A 14,768-nucleotide genomic window follows, 5' to 3' on the forward strand; every position below is an offset into this window, starting at 1 on the left:
TACGGCGGGAGCTACTTCTCTCTCATGTGGGGCCGCCGTCTCCTAGGCAGTAGGTCAGTCCCACCGGGCGGCCACTGAGCTGATCATATGGCAGCTTAGGGCCACCTCCCCCCCCATCCCAGCTTTGGCTCTCTTAGCCTTTCTGGCCTCTTATGTGCGCGTAGGCACACTAGGGCCGCCCGTGGGGACTGTGCATAGAGCGAGTGGGGAGAGTGCGCGCTCGTGCTCGGGCGCTGTGCGTGTCCACCGCGGCTCTTCCGTGGCTTCGTGGAGCTTCGCGCTGCTCACGTGCCGGGCGCTGGCCCTCCCGTGTGTGGCTGAGAGCCTCTGTGATTGTTAGCGACCCATATGCAGCAAGACGTCGTGGGCTTCCTTCTGGCCGTTTTCTAGCTCGTCTAGGATTTTGTACTTCTTCCAGCCTTTTTGGTTTCTTTCAGCCCTTTAAGAAGAAAGCTCTCCCTTTCACGTTTGCGTGTTTGCAGTAAAAGTATATGAAGTGGGAAGTTCTGTCCTCTCGACTGAGCTCCTCGCCAGGCACCTCTCTCTGCCCCTACGCCGCCCCCTCCTGCCCCCAGGTCTTGCCACCTGCCTGGCATCCTCACACCGTGCGTTATGGGGTTTCACCTCCCACTGACTCTCCCTGGACGCGTGGGCGGGGCGCACACGGGGACAGACCGTCCCTGCACGGTGGCTCTCAGGCCCATGGGCGGGAAGTGGCTGGCGGAACAGAGGCAGAAGTAGTCGTCTGGGTCGGTCAGGGTCACTCCAGCACGAGCAGGCTTGGGTCTCTCACAGTTCTGGAGGCCGGGAGTCCGAGATCACGGTGCCGGCAGGTTCTGTGTGCGGTGGGGACCCGCTTCTTACTTCATAGGCGGCCTTCTCCTCACCCTGTCCTCACACGGCAGAAGGGAGGAGGGAGCTCTCTGGAGCCTCTTTAGAAGGCACTAATCCCACCCCTGAGGCTGCACCCTCCTGACCTGCTCGCTTCCTGAAGACCCTCCTCCCAATACTGTCACCTTGGGGTTAGGTTTCAGCACAGGCATTTTGGGGAGACGGTTTGTAGCAATAGCAAAATCAAACTTTGAACTGGTAACTAAAGGTTTTCTTCTGTTTGTTCTCTTTTTTTGGGCTGGTTTCAACTTCATGCATTCGTGTCTGGTTTTCTGTAGAATCTCATCCTAACACAAGGGAGGTCTTTCGTTTGTTTTTTACACGTTTGTTTATTTATTCCGAGAGAGAGACGTGTGTGAGAGTTTACTTGGCGCTGAGTTATTCTGCTAGGGGTTAAAATCCCAGCGTGCTCGGCAGCGAGTCGACTCCTCCACTGACCCAGGTCAGGACCTCAGACGGGTGCTGGTAGTCACCTCACGCACCGGGACCATGTGGTGACTGTCCGACCTTTGCGTCCCGTGGCGAAGGTCCTTCCTGCAGATGACCCGGCGCAGGTTCTCGAGCAGCTCTTGAGCAGAACCGGTCAGCGCTGGGGGGAAGGCGGGACGACGGGCTCGCTGGCAGCACGTGAGAGTGTGGAGCCAGAAATCTCCCACGCCCGCTCTGGGCCGGCCGGTCCCTGGGCCACCCCAGCGCGGTTCCCGCCCTGCTCGGGTGACAGGCCCGTGGCTTTATCGCCGCGTGCCGCGGAGCACTACATCTTGTTCTGATGGGGCTAGTGTTCTGCCCGTTGAACTTTAAGAGCAATGTAAAATGGAAACAGAAAACCTTTTTCTTTAAAAATAGGCGACTGTTGCAGAAATAGAAAAAGCCATCCTAAAAGTCAGACGAAACCTCAAGGGATCCTGAACAGCCAAAACAGTCTTGAAAAAGAACAAAGCTGGGGACTCACACTCGTTGACTTCAAGGCTTACTACAGGGCCGCTGGAGCCGAACACCATGGTGGAGACCGGCCGAGAGATGGGCAGAGAGACGGGGCAGAGAGACGGGGCAGAGAGACGGGCAGAGAGACGGGCAGAGAGACGGGGCAGAGAGACGGGGCAGAGAGACGGGGCAGAGAGACGGGCAGAGAGACGGGGCAGAGAGACGGGCAGAGAGACGGGGCAGAGAGACGGGCAGAGAGACATGGCAGAGAGACAGGGCAGAGAGACGGGCGTAGAGACGAATGCAATAGAGTCGAGAGCCCGGGAAAAACCTTTGTGTATGTGGTCAAATGAATTTTGACGCAGTTTATCACCCAGAGAACAAAACCTAACACTGGAGCTTTCCCCCGGGAATCTGAGGCAGGTTTCATGGGATCTGCTCGTCCATCTAGAGGTGTTTACCATCTGCGTTGGCTCTTTTCGGGAACAAAAATCGTGCCCATGGGTGGGCCCCACAGTGCAGGAGGCTGCTGGTGGCCTCCGTGGGAGGGAACCCCTGCTTTTACAGAGCGCCCTCCACCGGCCCAAGTCGCCTGTCTTTCTGGCCCCCTTTCCTCTGGTCGCCCAGGCTCAGTCCTGTCCCGGCACGGACCAGGGCACCGCGTGCTGCCGTGTGTGCCGGACCCCCCTCCACCCGGATGCCCCGCTCCTGGGGGCGGGAGGTCCTCGCGGGAGGGGCGGTCTTGGTCTTTCCTGCCCCCTGCCTGTTTCTTGCCCTCCCCTCCGGTCTCTGTGAGCGCCCGGGGCTCCCTGCCCCGTGGAGCCTCTCCCTTGGCTGCGCCCTGCTCTGTTCACCTCTCCTCTGCTGCCGTCCGTCCTTGCAGCGAGGCACCTTGGCTTCCTGGCCCCGGGCCCCGCTCCCAGCCGTCAGCACACGTCCTCAGTTGAGGCGAGGATGAGTGCCGGGTGGGGCCACGGCTGCCGGGTGCCGACGAGGACTGTGTCTGGGCGGGTGGGGGGCCCACCCGGAGCAGGGGAGGACCCCTAGGACAGGGCCGGCAGTGCCGCCCTTTCACCGTCCAGCCGCAGCCCTTGGGGCGAGGTCGGAAGCCTGGGGAGGGGTGTGACAGACAAGGCCCCCTCGGGGCGGGGCGCGCCCGAGCGAGGAGAGGGCCTGTCAAGCGGTCTCCTCTGACCGGTCTCCCCGGGGAGCCCCAAAACTTCCTGGTGGCAGCAAACTCTGTTGTGCTAGGACCTCTCGGGGCAGGAGAGCTTCTGGCCCGGAGACCCCGGCCGCAGCACGAGGGCCACCATCTGTTCACTGCGGGTGTTGCACAGAACACTCCTGGCACCTGCTGACGACCTCGTGCCCTCACCCGCTTCTCACGGTCCTTTCCTGTGCGAGGCCCCGAGGGTCTGGGGGCATGAGGAGTGGCCAGGCGTGCCCTGACCTCCCGCGTTGGGGCAGCCAGGGGTGACTGTGAGTTGAGTCACCCCTATAGAGAGAACAGGTGTCAGCAGGCTGCCTGGGTGCGAGCTCCCCTTCCAGGACCTTCCTCGATGGTTTCTCTGGTCAGTTGGCACATCCTTACCGGACGATGATCCTGAGGGCCATGGAGACGGTCGTGAGCAGTCACATCAGTGACCTGGACAAGGACATGGCCAGGGCTGTCATCTTCCTGGCCTCCAGCGAGATGACCAGGGTGAAGGTATGGGGGGCACCTGCCTGCTCGGGGAGGGGAGCTTCTTTCCTAGGACTTTGCCCCGAGCGCATTGGGAACGTGGGCTCGCATCTGGCTGCCTTGGGCCGGCCGCCCCTTCCTGCACACTGAGTGCCCTGCTGGGATGGGGAGGCCCGCCCGTAAGTGTAGAGGTGGAGCTGGAGCAGAGACAAACTTCTGGAGGTCTCAGGGCAGATGCAAGGGCCCCGGTGCCGGCCCCCCAGCGTGAGGAGGACGTTGCCAGGCTCTGCGCGGGGCCGGCTCCCCGTGGCGGCACTTTCCTCTCCCTGCAGGTGGAGGGGGCAGGTGCTCGGCTCCTGGGGGGAGGGGGGAGCAGGGGATACTGGGGGAGGGGGCTTGGGAGAGTTCTCTAGCAGGTGCTCACGGGGAGCCTGAGAACAGGGCACGACGTCCCATTGTTGCTTCTTGGGCAATTTCAGGGTGAGGTCCTGTGTCCCTTGCTTGATCGGGGCATCAGTGCACGTTTTCGGGGCGGGGGGTACAGGACTTGGTGTGTGACTGGCAGCAGGCTGCCAGCAACGTCCTGGTGGCTGTTGGGAAGCAGTTCATCGGCCTGGTGATGGAGGAGGTGCTGAGCAAGTTCCAGCCTGGGGCCCTGCCGCACTACTTCGTCGTGCAGACCCTCGCCAACCTGGCGGCTTCCAACGGTAGGTTCCGCCTGGCCTGCCCCCACCGGCATTCGGAGCAAGTGGGGGGGGGACCTCTCCACCACCCGCCCCGGGCCGTGTGGCCTGGGGGCCCGGGGCGGGCGCACGGTGGCCAGGCCAGGTGAGGCGGGGGTTCCCTGACGCCCCCCGCCCCCCCATTTTGCAGTGTTCGGCATGGTGCCCTTCCTGACGTCCATCCTGAGCACCATGCTCCCCATGCTGGGCATGGCCAAGCACGATACGATGAGGGTGGCGTTTTGCTGTGGTAAGATGGGGTCTCCGGGGCGGGGGCTGGGAGCCGCCTGCCCACCCCTTGGGTCTGGGGAGGGTCATGAGCCCTCTGGGCGGCGGAGGAGGGCTGAGCGGCCCTGGGTGGCTGCGGACGTGTGGGCGGGTGGGCACTGCTGCAGGCGGGGTCTCGGCCCGGGCGTCCGGCTGCTTCTGTCTGCTGGCAGGGGCCCCTGTACCTCACAGTGCGGTTCCCCGAGGCCGGGACACCTGCAGGGGTGCGGGAAGAAACCTCCCCAGAGCCGCAGAGACTTCCCACATCTCTCCCTGCTCAGTACTGGGCATCTCCAAAAGGGGTCCTTACTCCCCTCCCTCCCGGGTCTGCTGCCCTCTGTGCACTCAGCAGGGACGGCTTCTCAGGGCGGGGTCCGTGCACGGTGTGGAGGGGGTGTGGGGGGGATGGCTCCTCACGGCGGGCCCTTCGAGGCAAGGGAGGCGTTCCTGTTGGGAGGAGGGCAGAGGGTCCTGAAGCGTGGAAGGTGCCGTGGCGGCTGCGCCCACATTGCGTGGCTTCCTCTGGAACGCCCGCAGCCCTGGCACTGAGTGGGGAGCAGGGCTCCGGTTAGGAGGGTCCTCGGTAAGGGAAGGGTGTGGTGACTGGACAGGGTCAGGGCACCTGGAGCTCAGCTGAGGGCTTGTCGGGTACTTGCCGGCCGGCCTGCTGCCCCCACTCCCTGCCGTGTACTTGGGGGCGCCTGGGGCCTTTCACAGCAGCATACTGGAGACCAGGGCCCTCGTCCGCCCCGCTCGCGGGGGCTTCGGATCCTGGGGCCCCGGGGAGGGGCTCCAGCTCCTGCCGGCCGTCCTTACGGCCCCTCGCTCCCATGTCCCTTGTCCCTGCCACGGCCTCCTTCCTGTCTTCTTCTCACGCGCTCCTCCCACCACGGGTGATGGCAGACTCCCCGGGTTAAACTGTAGGAACCCTCCTTGACCTGGTTTCGGGTGACGAGAATTTTCGTCAGGGTCCTGGGACAGCTGAGCCGGGGATTCCCACCGGGCTGGATGGCAGAGCAGGACCCAGAAGGTGGGGCGTGGGGATGTGTTTGCAGGTGCTGGAAGCAAGGGGGGGGTGGGGAGCTGGGAGGTCACCTAGGACGGCGCATCCAGGCTGGAGGGGGAGTAAGGAGACCCCGCGTCGCAGCCGAGGGCTCCTCGGGAAGGACGCAGCTCCATCCCTGCAGCTGCCGAGGCCGCGAGCAGGGGGCCGGCCCGAGGTGCCGAAGAACCGACCCTTCTAATGCCACTGACGGTTTTTACCGCGTCCGCGTCCGTCGCGTGTGAGCAGCATTCGCTCTGCGCCGGACGTGCTGTCTGCGGGGCACGCGGTGCTCTCCGCTGACCGACGCTCCCCTGCCTGCCGTTGGAGGAGAGAGCGGCCCTTCCCGCTGGCATGGTGGGCCGTGAGTGGGCCGAGGCCTCCCGTGTCTGCTGGCCCGGGGCCACGAACAGAAGTTGGTGCCCCAGGGTCCTTCCCGGTTGCGTCTGCTGACGCTGTGGCTGGAGGGAGAAGAGCCAGAACGCGGGGGGGGGGGGGGTGGAGACGGCGTCCCCCGGACAGCCGGTGCGCGGCCAGCCTGACCACACCGTGTGGCACCGAAGGCGGCCCCGGATTGCTGCCCGCGACCAGCGTCTCCCAGAGCGACGGCGGCAGCAGCATAAACAGAGCTCCAAGACCTGGGCGAGCAGACAGTCCAGGGAGAAGAAAGCGGGCACAAAAGACCAGGCATGATGACTCCCTCGGGGGGTGAGGTGAGAGCAGGGTGTGTTGCCGGGAAGTAGCCGCATTCAGGGAGTACAGCTGAGCTTCTCGGGGTCAGAGAAGCGACGACAGATGGCAGCGAGAATGGAAGAGAAGGTCGAGGAATGCCCCAGAAAATAGAGCAAAAATGCGAGCCTGGAAAACGGGAGACAGAGGGGGAGAGGGTGGCAGGCCAGGCCATGAGGCCTCGTTCAAGTAACAGATGCCCCGGAGCTGCAGCTTCCAGAAGAAAGGGACCTCCCAGCATCCACACCAAGACGCTTTGGTGGGGAAAGTGATCCGAGAGGACACAGAGGAACGGGACGGCCTTCTCCCCCACCGGCACCTTGCCCACGGCTGTCTGAGTGGCGCGGCCCTGTCGGGCGTGGCCGGGGGAGACCCGGGGTGCCGGCAGGAGGTAGAGGTTGGTCGGTGACCCCTGCCTGGAGAAGCGGGAGGCCCCGAGGGAAACGAAGCTGGTGTGAAGTGAGCTGGCCGCCCCGGCGTTGTTAGCAGGGGGGAGACCAGCCGAGCGCGCTTCTGGAGGAGAGGGGCCGGCGTGCGAGAACGCCCTTCTACCCCAGGCGCGTGTGTGCGTAACGGATTAAAAAGTAAAACCTAGTAACAACCTGGGGGGCTCGCTTCCTGCTTCCGGCCACTCCGGCAATAGAGTGGCCCGTTTTCCTGAAACGCCTCGCTACAAGGTGCCGAGAGACGCAGGTCCGTGAGCGGCCTCCCGACGACAGAGCTCAAGGAGGCCAGAGCGTCGGGTGGACAGGGAGGAAGAGGGCCGGGGCTGCGTCCCTCCTCCAAGCAACGGGGGCCGTGCGGCAGGTGGGGACGCGAGGCCTCCTCGTGCTCTGGTGGGGCCGGAGTCTGCCTGGGCTGGACCCTCCGAGAGCCCCTCCTAAGCAGAAGGGCGGCCGGTGGCACAGGAGTGCTCCCTCCGGGAGGCGATTTTCTTCTAAAAGTTGTTGGGGCGCCTGGGTGGCTCAGTCGGCTGAGTGTCCGACTGTGATTTTGGCTCAGGTGCCGATCCCCGGGTCGTGGGATCGAGCCCCACATCTGACTCCGCAGTGAGTGTGGGGCCTGCCTGGGATTCTCTCTCCCCGTCTCTCTCTGCCCCTCCCCTGCTCGCACAAGCACTTGTACACATGTGAACTCTCTCTTCCTCAGAAAATTTTTTCTTTAGCTTCTGTGTCTTGGGAACTTGTGGCTGTGATTGCCGTCACATACACACAGGGATCAGGCTTGCTCTCTCTGTCGGACTGGGGAGCCCCGGCTGAGAAGTTAGCTGTGTAAGTGGCCCGGGTGAGAGCCCTGAGAGCCGTGCTGGGCAGGGGCTGGTGCAGTGCCCCGCCCACCCCCCCAGCTCCTCCGCTACTCTGCCCTTCTCAGGGCTGCGTGACAGGGGCCTGGCCTCGCCTCTCTCCTCTTATCCCTGTCCTTTCCTTTGGCCCCGGGTTCAGCCCTCGCTGACCACTCGTAGGTCTTCATCTGCGCGCAGACTTGCCCACCTGGATGTCCCCCAGCACAGCCACTTTCGTAGACACCACTGTCTCGGCCCGCCCTGCCTCAGCCCGACACTCTGCACCTTCAGCGCCCTCCCACGCCCCCTGCACCCGGGACTTCCGGGCACGGCGACCCTTGCAAACTGGGCGTTATTTGTGTCTGTCTGTGAGGGGTGAGGTGGGCACAGCACCTCCTCTTTTTGCCTCGCGGTGGGCGCTGTGAACCGAGGCCGTTTGGGGACGTCGGTGTCTGTGCCAGGTCTGTATGGCTGCTGTCACACAGTGCCACTTAGAAATGCAGGGCGCCTGGCCAGCTTGGTCGGTGGAGCGAATGACTCTCGATCTCAGGGTTGTAAGTTTGAGCCCCACGTTGGATGCAGAGATTACTTCAAAATAAAATCTTTGAAAAAAAAAAAGAAAAAGAGAAACGTATTCTTACGGTTCTGGAGGCCAGAAGCCTGAGATCAAAGTGTTACTCGGAGCCCTTCCTGGGGGCTCAGAGGGAGACTCTGTTCCTTGTCCCTCCCCCAGCATCTAGAGGTGGGCCCCAGACCGTGCCCTGCTGTCACTCTGCCGTCTTCTTTGTGGTCTGTGTGCTCTCTTCCCGAGACACGGTTGTGTTGGATTTGCGGCCCACCCTACCCGACACGGTCACATCTTATGTAGTTATCCCTGCAGAGACCCTCGTTCCCAGAAAAGGTCCCTTCCTGAGAATCTGGGACGGACGTGGATGTGGAGGGACCCTCATGCCGGCATAGTCCCGGAGCCCCGCACTTAGCCCCGGTCTCGGGAAGGTGTCCTGGGGGGGGGGGGGGAGGGCGTTAGAAGGGGCGGCGGTGCAGGCGTATTACAGCCACCCGCCCTGTGGTAGCTCTGCAGCACTTCAGCGAGAGCACCCTGGAGTACCTGGCCAACCTGGACCAAGCCCCAGACCCCACGGTCAGGAAGGACACCTTTGCCACTGACATCTTCAGCGCCTACGACATCCTCTTTAACCACTGGCTACAGAGCCGTGAGGCCAAGGTACAACCTCTGCAGTCTGTCGGAACCCGTGGCCTCACCCTGCCGGCTGCCGTCTCCCACCCCTGAGCTCGGCCCACCTCCACGAGGCCTGAGCCTCGTGTGCCGTTTTGCAGGCTTTGGGGGAGGGGACTGCGGGGAGCGGGGTGGAGACAGCTATGGACACATGCTTCCCGGTGCCCGATCCGTGTCCCCTCCCCCACCCCCCACCCCGGCTCGGGAGGTGGGAGCCTCTTCAGGGAGTGGAGGTGTCCTGTGTGAGGTCTTCCCAGAATATGGCTTGTTTCCTGCCCTCCGACCCCACTCTGCCCGGAGGCTCCCGGACCGCCCGGGTAGCGGGCTGAGCTGAGGCGTGACGAGTCCCCTGTGGGTGTTGCCTTCACGGCCTCCCCGGCCTGGCCACCGTCCAGACCCTGGCCGTGGTCACTCTGACCTCTCTGCCTTCGGACCCCTTTCGGACCCCCTGGTCACAGGCTACCCGGGGTTTCCTCGTTCCGACCCTGGGTTCTTGGTGAAGGCCTCTTGCCTTTCCGCTCGGGGCACCTCCCAGCGTTGCGTGCTGGTTTGGACGTGAGCATCATTTGCTGTTTCCTCGCAGCTCCGGCTCGCCGTGGTGGAGGCTCTGGGGCCCATGAGCCACCTGCTGCCCAGTGAGAAGCTGGAGGAGCAGCTCCCCAAGCTGCTGCCGGGGGTCCTGGCCCTCTACAGGAAGCACGCCGAGACCTTCCACGTGTCCAAGGTGCGCGCCTGCACGCCGCGGCCCGTGCAGAGCTCTGTCCACCGACCGGTGCCCACCTGGCTCAGGTGGGAGGGTGTGGACACCCGGGAGGGGAAGCACAGAGAGCGCTGTTGGACTCAGTGGTGGGTGGGGCCCAGGCACATTTCTCCTCGCTGCCCTGCCCTGCCCTGCCCTGCCCAGGGCACCTTCGCCTTGGCCTTACCCCAAGTCCGTGCCGCCGTTCTGAGCCTTCTCCTCCTGTCTTTGTTCTTGACGTGGAGGTAGGGATTCCTTATTTGAGCCCTGAGGTGGGGTCTTTGTGGCCAGGAGGTGGGGCTGGGGGGTTTGACATAGGCCCGATGGCCTCTCTCCTCCCCGTCTTGGGCAGAGCCTGGGCCAGATCCTTGAGGCCGCGGTGAGCGTGGGCAGCCGCACGCTGGAGGCCCAGCTGGACGCGCTCCTGGCTGCTCTACACGCTCAGGTAGGATGCGCAGGGGGCAGGACCAGGGGACACCGTGGGACAGGACGTGGAGGGGCCGGGGGGCAGGACCGGGGCGGGGCGGGGGGGGGTCGCACCTGAGACGGGGCAGGCCGGGGCTCCTGGGGCGGGTACAGGAGGGCATGCTGGGGGGAGGGGCGCTGGGGGCAGGGACCCTGGGACAGGGGCCCTGGGGACGCACTGTGGATGGGGCTGGTATGGCAGGGACGGGGGTTCTGGTCTGCTGAGGCTTGCAGGCAGCAAGAGTGGGATGGGTGGTCCAGCCCAGTCGTGCGGAAGCCAGGGTGTTCTCTGAGTCGTGGGTGTGGGCCTAGCTGAGAAGAGAGCCTGTGGGGAAGAAGGAGTGATGGTCTGTGGAGAAGGGGTTGAAAGGGAAACACAAGTAGACCACAGCTGAGAAGGGAGATACTCGCCTTTCTTAGGGCTGTCCCTTCGTGTCTGTCTTTCTGTTGGGTTTTGGCTTTTCCCACATTGACCTGTAGCAGTTACTGACGGTCTTTTATTGTTCACGTAAAATTCTTGTTCCTACTTTGTCCTTCATCATTTGACTCCATTTATGATATCTTCTGCCGTGCGAAATTATTTCATTTTTACATCATTACATGTCTGTCTGTTACGTTCTAACGTAGGTTTTCTTACAGTTAGAAAAGCCTTTTGAATTCTGCAAACTATTTTTCAGATTCTCCCATTTTCCAATGTACTTGTATAGTTTAATCCGTTTGGGATTTATTTTAGGGAAACAGTGAGAGTCCAGTTTTATCTTTTTTCCAGATGACTACCCTTTGCACCTCTTCTGTTGTGTGACCAAGTGTTCTAAAACTTAGCATCTTAAGGCAGCAACCGTTGTTATCCACGGTCACTACCGGCCAGGGGCCCAGGCCCAGCTCCTCTGCTCGGTTCTGGCCTGGGGCCTCCCGTGGTCACAGCTTGAAGGCTCGACCGGGGCCAGGGGGTCTGTTTCCATGATGGTGCCCTCACCTGGCCGTGCGCTGGAGGCCTCCTTCCTGGCTGGTGGCTCTCTCCCTGGGCCGCTTGAGTGTTCTGGCCGCTCGGCAGCTGGCTTTCCCCGGAGGGAGAGCTCCCGGGGAGCAGGTGGGAGGCTGCTGCCGTGCCTTCTGGGACCCCCTGAGTCTCCACAATGGGAATAACGAGGAGGTGCCCGGGAGCCTGGGGCCGAGCCCTGGGGCCAGCGCCTGCACCCACCTTCCCCGCCGTTCTCTGAGAGCTAGCAGGGTCCAGCTTGGGGTGGGGCCTGTGGCTCTGGGGACATGCTCTGCACTGTTGGTCACCTCTTTGTAAGATGGGCTGTCCCGAAGAATTGCCATTGAGCCTTTTGTGCAGAGGCCCTGCTGTCATGACTGTGACCGGGGGGACTGGGATGCTGGGGGTGGGGGGGGACCTTCCATGTCACCCGCTGGGACGCAGGGGACCCCAAAGACACATCTGCCCACAGCTTCTTCAGTTTTTGTTTTTGTTTTGTGTGGGTTTTTTTTTTCTTTTTTCTTTTTTTTAATAATTTTGGATGAACCAACGCTAGGTGTTTTGGTTTCTAGTACTTGCTATATTCTGGAGATTAATGTTTTCCAGTCTGTGCCCAAAGGAAGTGGGAGGCTGTGTCCTGGCTGCTGGTGGGAAAAGGCGGTTTGAAGGGGCCAAGACTCTCTTCCCTGGAGACCCGAGGGCCTCTGACCACGGGGGCAAGTGCATGCCTGTAGCCCCATGAGAAAGAGCCGGAGCGAGCCGACCGGCCGTGGGGGAGGTAGAGGCCATGAGGCCTGGGTACCGTAGGAGGGACCTTCCCTCCCGGCCAGCTGGGCCCTTGGGAGACGGCAGCATCCCCTGTAACTGCTGCCGTCTGTCCCTTGGAGCAGATCTGTGTGCCCGTGGAGTCGTCCAGCCCTCTGGTGGTGAGCAACCGAAAGGAGGTGTTACGCTGCTTCACTGTGCTGGGTAAGCCGGCAGCCCACGCGGGGCCATCTGCGGACACGAACGTCTGCTCACGTGGGGGCCGGTGGACCGCTGGTGTGCAGGGGGTGGTGGCAGCTTTGGGCGTGGGTTGGAGGTGAGGAGGCTTCGGTGTGTGGGCTGCAGCCCCCGGGAGGACCCCGGGGCTTGCAGGTGCCAACGGTGAGCAGGGAGCAAAGATTATTACAAATGATTATTTGGCTCTGTGCTTGCCCGGCAGCGTGCTGTTCGCCTGACCGCCTGCTGGCCTTCCTGCTGCCCAAGCTCGATGCCAACAACGAGAGGACCCGCGTGGGCACCCTGCAGGTCGTGAGGCACGTCATCAACTCAGCTGGTGAGTGGCCAGTGTGGGGCAGGGCCTGAAAGAGGCAGATAGTGACCGTCTTTTGGGTGAAAGGATCTTGCTCCGATCTGTGGACGTTGGCCTTTGATAGGTGGCCGTGGACGCCGGGGCTGGGCCAGGCGCTGGCCGCTCACCCCCAGGCCCGATGTCGTTGTCTGTCACGACTGCCCCTGGGGGGCGGGTGCCAGTCAGGGACACGCACTGGTGATCCGTGTCCTGGGCGCGGGGCTCTGTGAAGGGTGCGGGCCGGCTGTCCTGCAGAGTGCCTTGCGATCTGTGTGTGTCTGGCTCCCTCACAGTCGCATGGAAGGGTTCAGCCTTCTGCTTCTAAGGTTAATCTAACCAGCAGCAGCCTGGACATTTTTCACACCCGAGCTTATGTTTTTCCATAAGTTTTGGTCGGTAAACACTGGCCATGGGCCACGGTAGGCCTGCAGCCTGCGTTCAGACAGCCCAAGCTGTGAGTGGGTTTTTCACGTTAACAGGTCGTAAGAGCAAAGAAGGATATGACAGAGGTCACATATGTTCCTTGAAGCCTAAGATAGTTTTCTTTCTTTTTTTTTAATGTTTACTCATTTTTGAGAGAGGGAGGGAGGGAGGGAGAGTGTGAGTGGGGGAGGGGCAGAGGAGCCAAAGCAGACTCCGAGCCGTCAGCACAGAGCCTGACGCCGGGCTCGAACTCAAGAACCGTGAGATCATGACCGGAACCGAGGTCGGACACTCAACAGACTGAGCCCCCCAGGCGCCCTGGCCTAAAATAGCTTCTGCTTGGCCCTCTAGGGAACACGTATGCTGACCCCTGTCCCGCGAGGTTCACTGTGGGTCGGTGCTGGGTCACACCCAGTGCCTGTGGACCCGGGGCACATCTTATGGAACTTGGAACGATGCCCCTTGGGAAGAGGCAGGGACACGGGAGGACGGTGGCAGCCGGGTCTGCGGCCCAGAGTGTGCCGCGGAGCCAGCAGCGCGCCGACTCGTGGGGGAGGGCTCCTGACCTCGGAGGACGGTGGCGGCCACACAGAAAGTGCAGTGCACCCTCGCCTGGTTCCCGCGGCCCCCACACGAGCCTGGTTTCACTGATCAGGAAGCTGAGGGTCAGGGAGGTGGAGGGACTTGCCTGCCGCCCGGGCCGTGGCCGCCGCGTTGGTGGCGGGACTGGGCGCAGGCGCAACGGCTGCTGTGCGTTCGGATGCTTGGACTTCCCCGCGACTGAGGGCGCTGCCCGTCCTTTGCCGATCGCTCCGCGGCCTTCGTGCTCTCAGACTCTCTTGCGCTCATGGGTTTTATTTGTGGGTTCCCTCTCAGGGCATTTATGTGCGTGTGTGTGTAAAGAAATAGACTTTCTAAGTCTCAAATGACACCGTTCAAAAGCACGCTTTCTCACGCTGTACTATACCTTAGAGAGTTACTAGCGTCGGTGTGCTTTATTACTTGTATTTTGAAGTGCAAGCCCCGTACCAAACAGCACACGCTTCTGCCGTTCAGCTTAACGAGCCTGTGAGGCCCCGGCCCGGCCCCGCAGGCCTGGAGCCCCGGCTCGACTTCTGACATGTGGTGCAGATAGGATCCTAGCACATGAATTTCTTCGTCCCTGGCTTCCGGCCCTCGACACTCTGTCTGTGGGACGTGTTCGTGTGGTGTGGCCCACTCCTTCCCTTTCCGGGAAGTGTTCCAGGGGGTCAGTCTATGCTCCACCGCCCCACTGCAGGCGGGTGACGGGCTGTGTCCCGTGGCATCTGTTGTCATGCACGATGCTACCAGTGACGTTTGTCCTGCGCACGTTCAGCTGAGTGCACACTTAGGAGTGGAGTCTCGTGTTGTAAGGTTCGCATGTGTTCAACTTAGTGGATGAAGCCATTCTGTTTAGGGGCGCCTGGGGGGCTCAGTCGGTTGAGCGTCCGACTTCGGCTCGGGTCATGATCTCACAGTTCAAGAGTTTGAGCCTGCATTGGGCTCCTCTGTCCCCCCCTCTCTCTGCACCTCCCCACTCGTTCTCTGTCTCTCTCTCTCTCTCTCTCAAAAGTAAATAAACATTTAAAAAATTAAAGAAGCAAAACGCTGTAATATGACTAGAAAGTTGGGGCCGTAGTTGGATTCCCAGGCACTGTGGTCTGGGAAGCCGTGTCCCGCGTGGGTGGGCTCTGCCGTCCCGTCGGACTGGCCGCACGTGAGGTTCCTGCCTCTCGCTTTCTTTCCTTGCTGCGTTGTCCCTTAGCCTCGGTTACTGTCACTGAGAAATCTGGTACTCATTTTCCTCGCAAGCGATTTGGTTTGTTTTGCCTGGATGTCCAAAGGATTTTTATTTTTTTATTCTAAATCCAGAAATTTTATTGACTGTGTTGGCCGTTCTGGGGCGATATCCTGCCCACATCTGTGAAGTGCCCTCTCGGTACGTAGTTTCTGATCTTATTTTGTCTTGGGATTTTTTTTAACAGGCTTTCGATACTCAGCTGTTTCCAGACTCCTCTTTAGCGCCCTGTCAG

General features: G+C 61.8%; 1 protein-coding gene across 9 annotated transcripts in view; it reads left to right on the forward strand.

The window, feature by feature from the left end:
* MROH1 (maestro heat like repeat family member 1) overlaps positions 1-14,768 on the forward strand; it is a 62,630-nt gene that overhangs the window by 13,099 nt on the left and 34,763 nt on the right. For all 9 annotated transcript variants that reach the window (XM_043602061.1, XM_043602058.1, XM_043602066.1 and 6 more), the window contains exons 4-11: positions 3,392-3,523; positions 4,041-4,203; positions 4,370-4,468; positions 8,612-8,763; positions 9,359-9,499; positions 9,867-9,959; positions 11,849-11,927; positions 12,163-12,276. In XM_043602061.1, coding sequence (XP_043457996.1) covers positions 3,392-3,523; positions 4,041-4,203; positions 4,370-4,468; positions 8,612-8,763; positions 9,359-9,499; positions 9,867-9,959; positions 11,849-11,927; positions 12,163-12,276 — 973 coding nt within the window. The remainder of the gene's footprint in view (positions 1-3,391; positions 3,524-4,040; positions 4,204-4,369; positions 4,469-8,611; positions 8,764-9,358; positions 9,500-9,866; positions 9,960-11,848; positions 11,928-12,162; positions 12,277-14,768) is intronic.

Source organism: Prionailurus bengalensis, chromosome F2 (genome assembly GCF_016509475.1).
Source record: "Prionailurus bengalensis isolate Pbe53 chromosome F2, Fcat_Pben_1.1_paternal_pri, whole genome shotgun sequence".
NCBI lineage: Eukaryota > Metazoa > Chordata > Mammalia > Carnivora > Felidae > Prionailurus > Prionailurus bengalensis.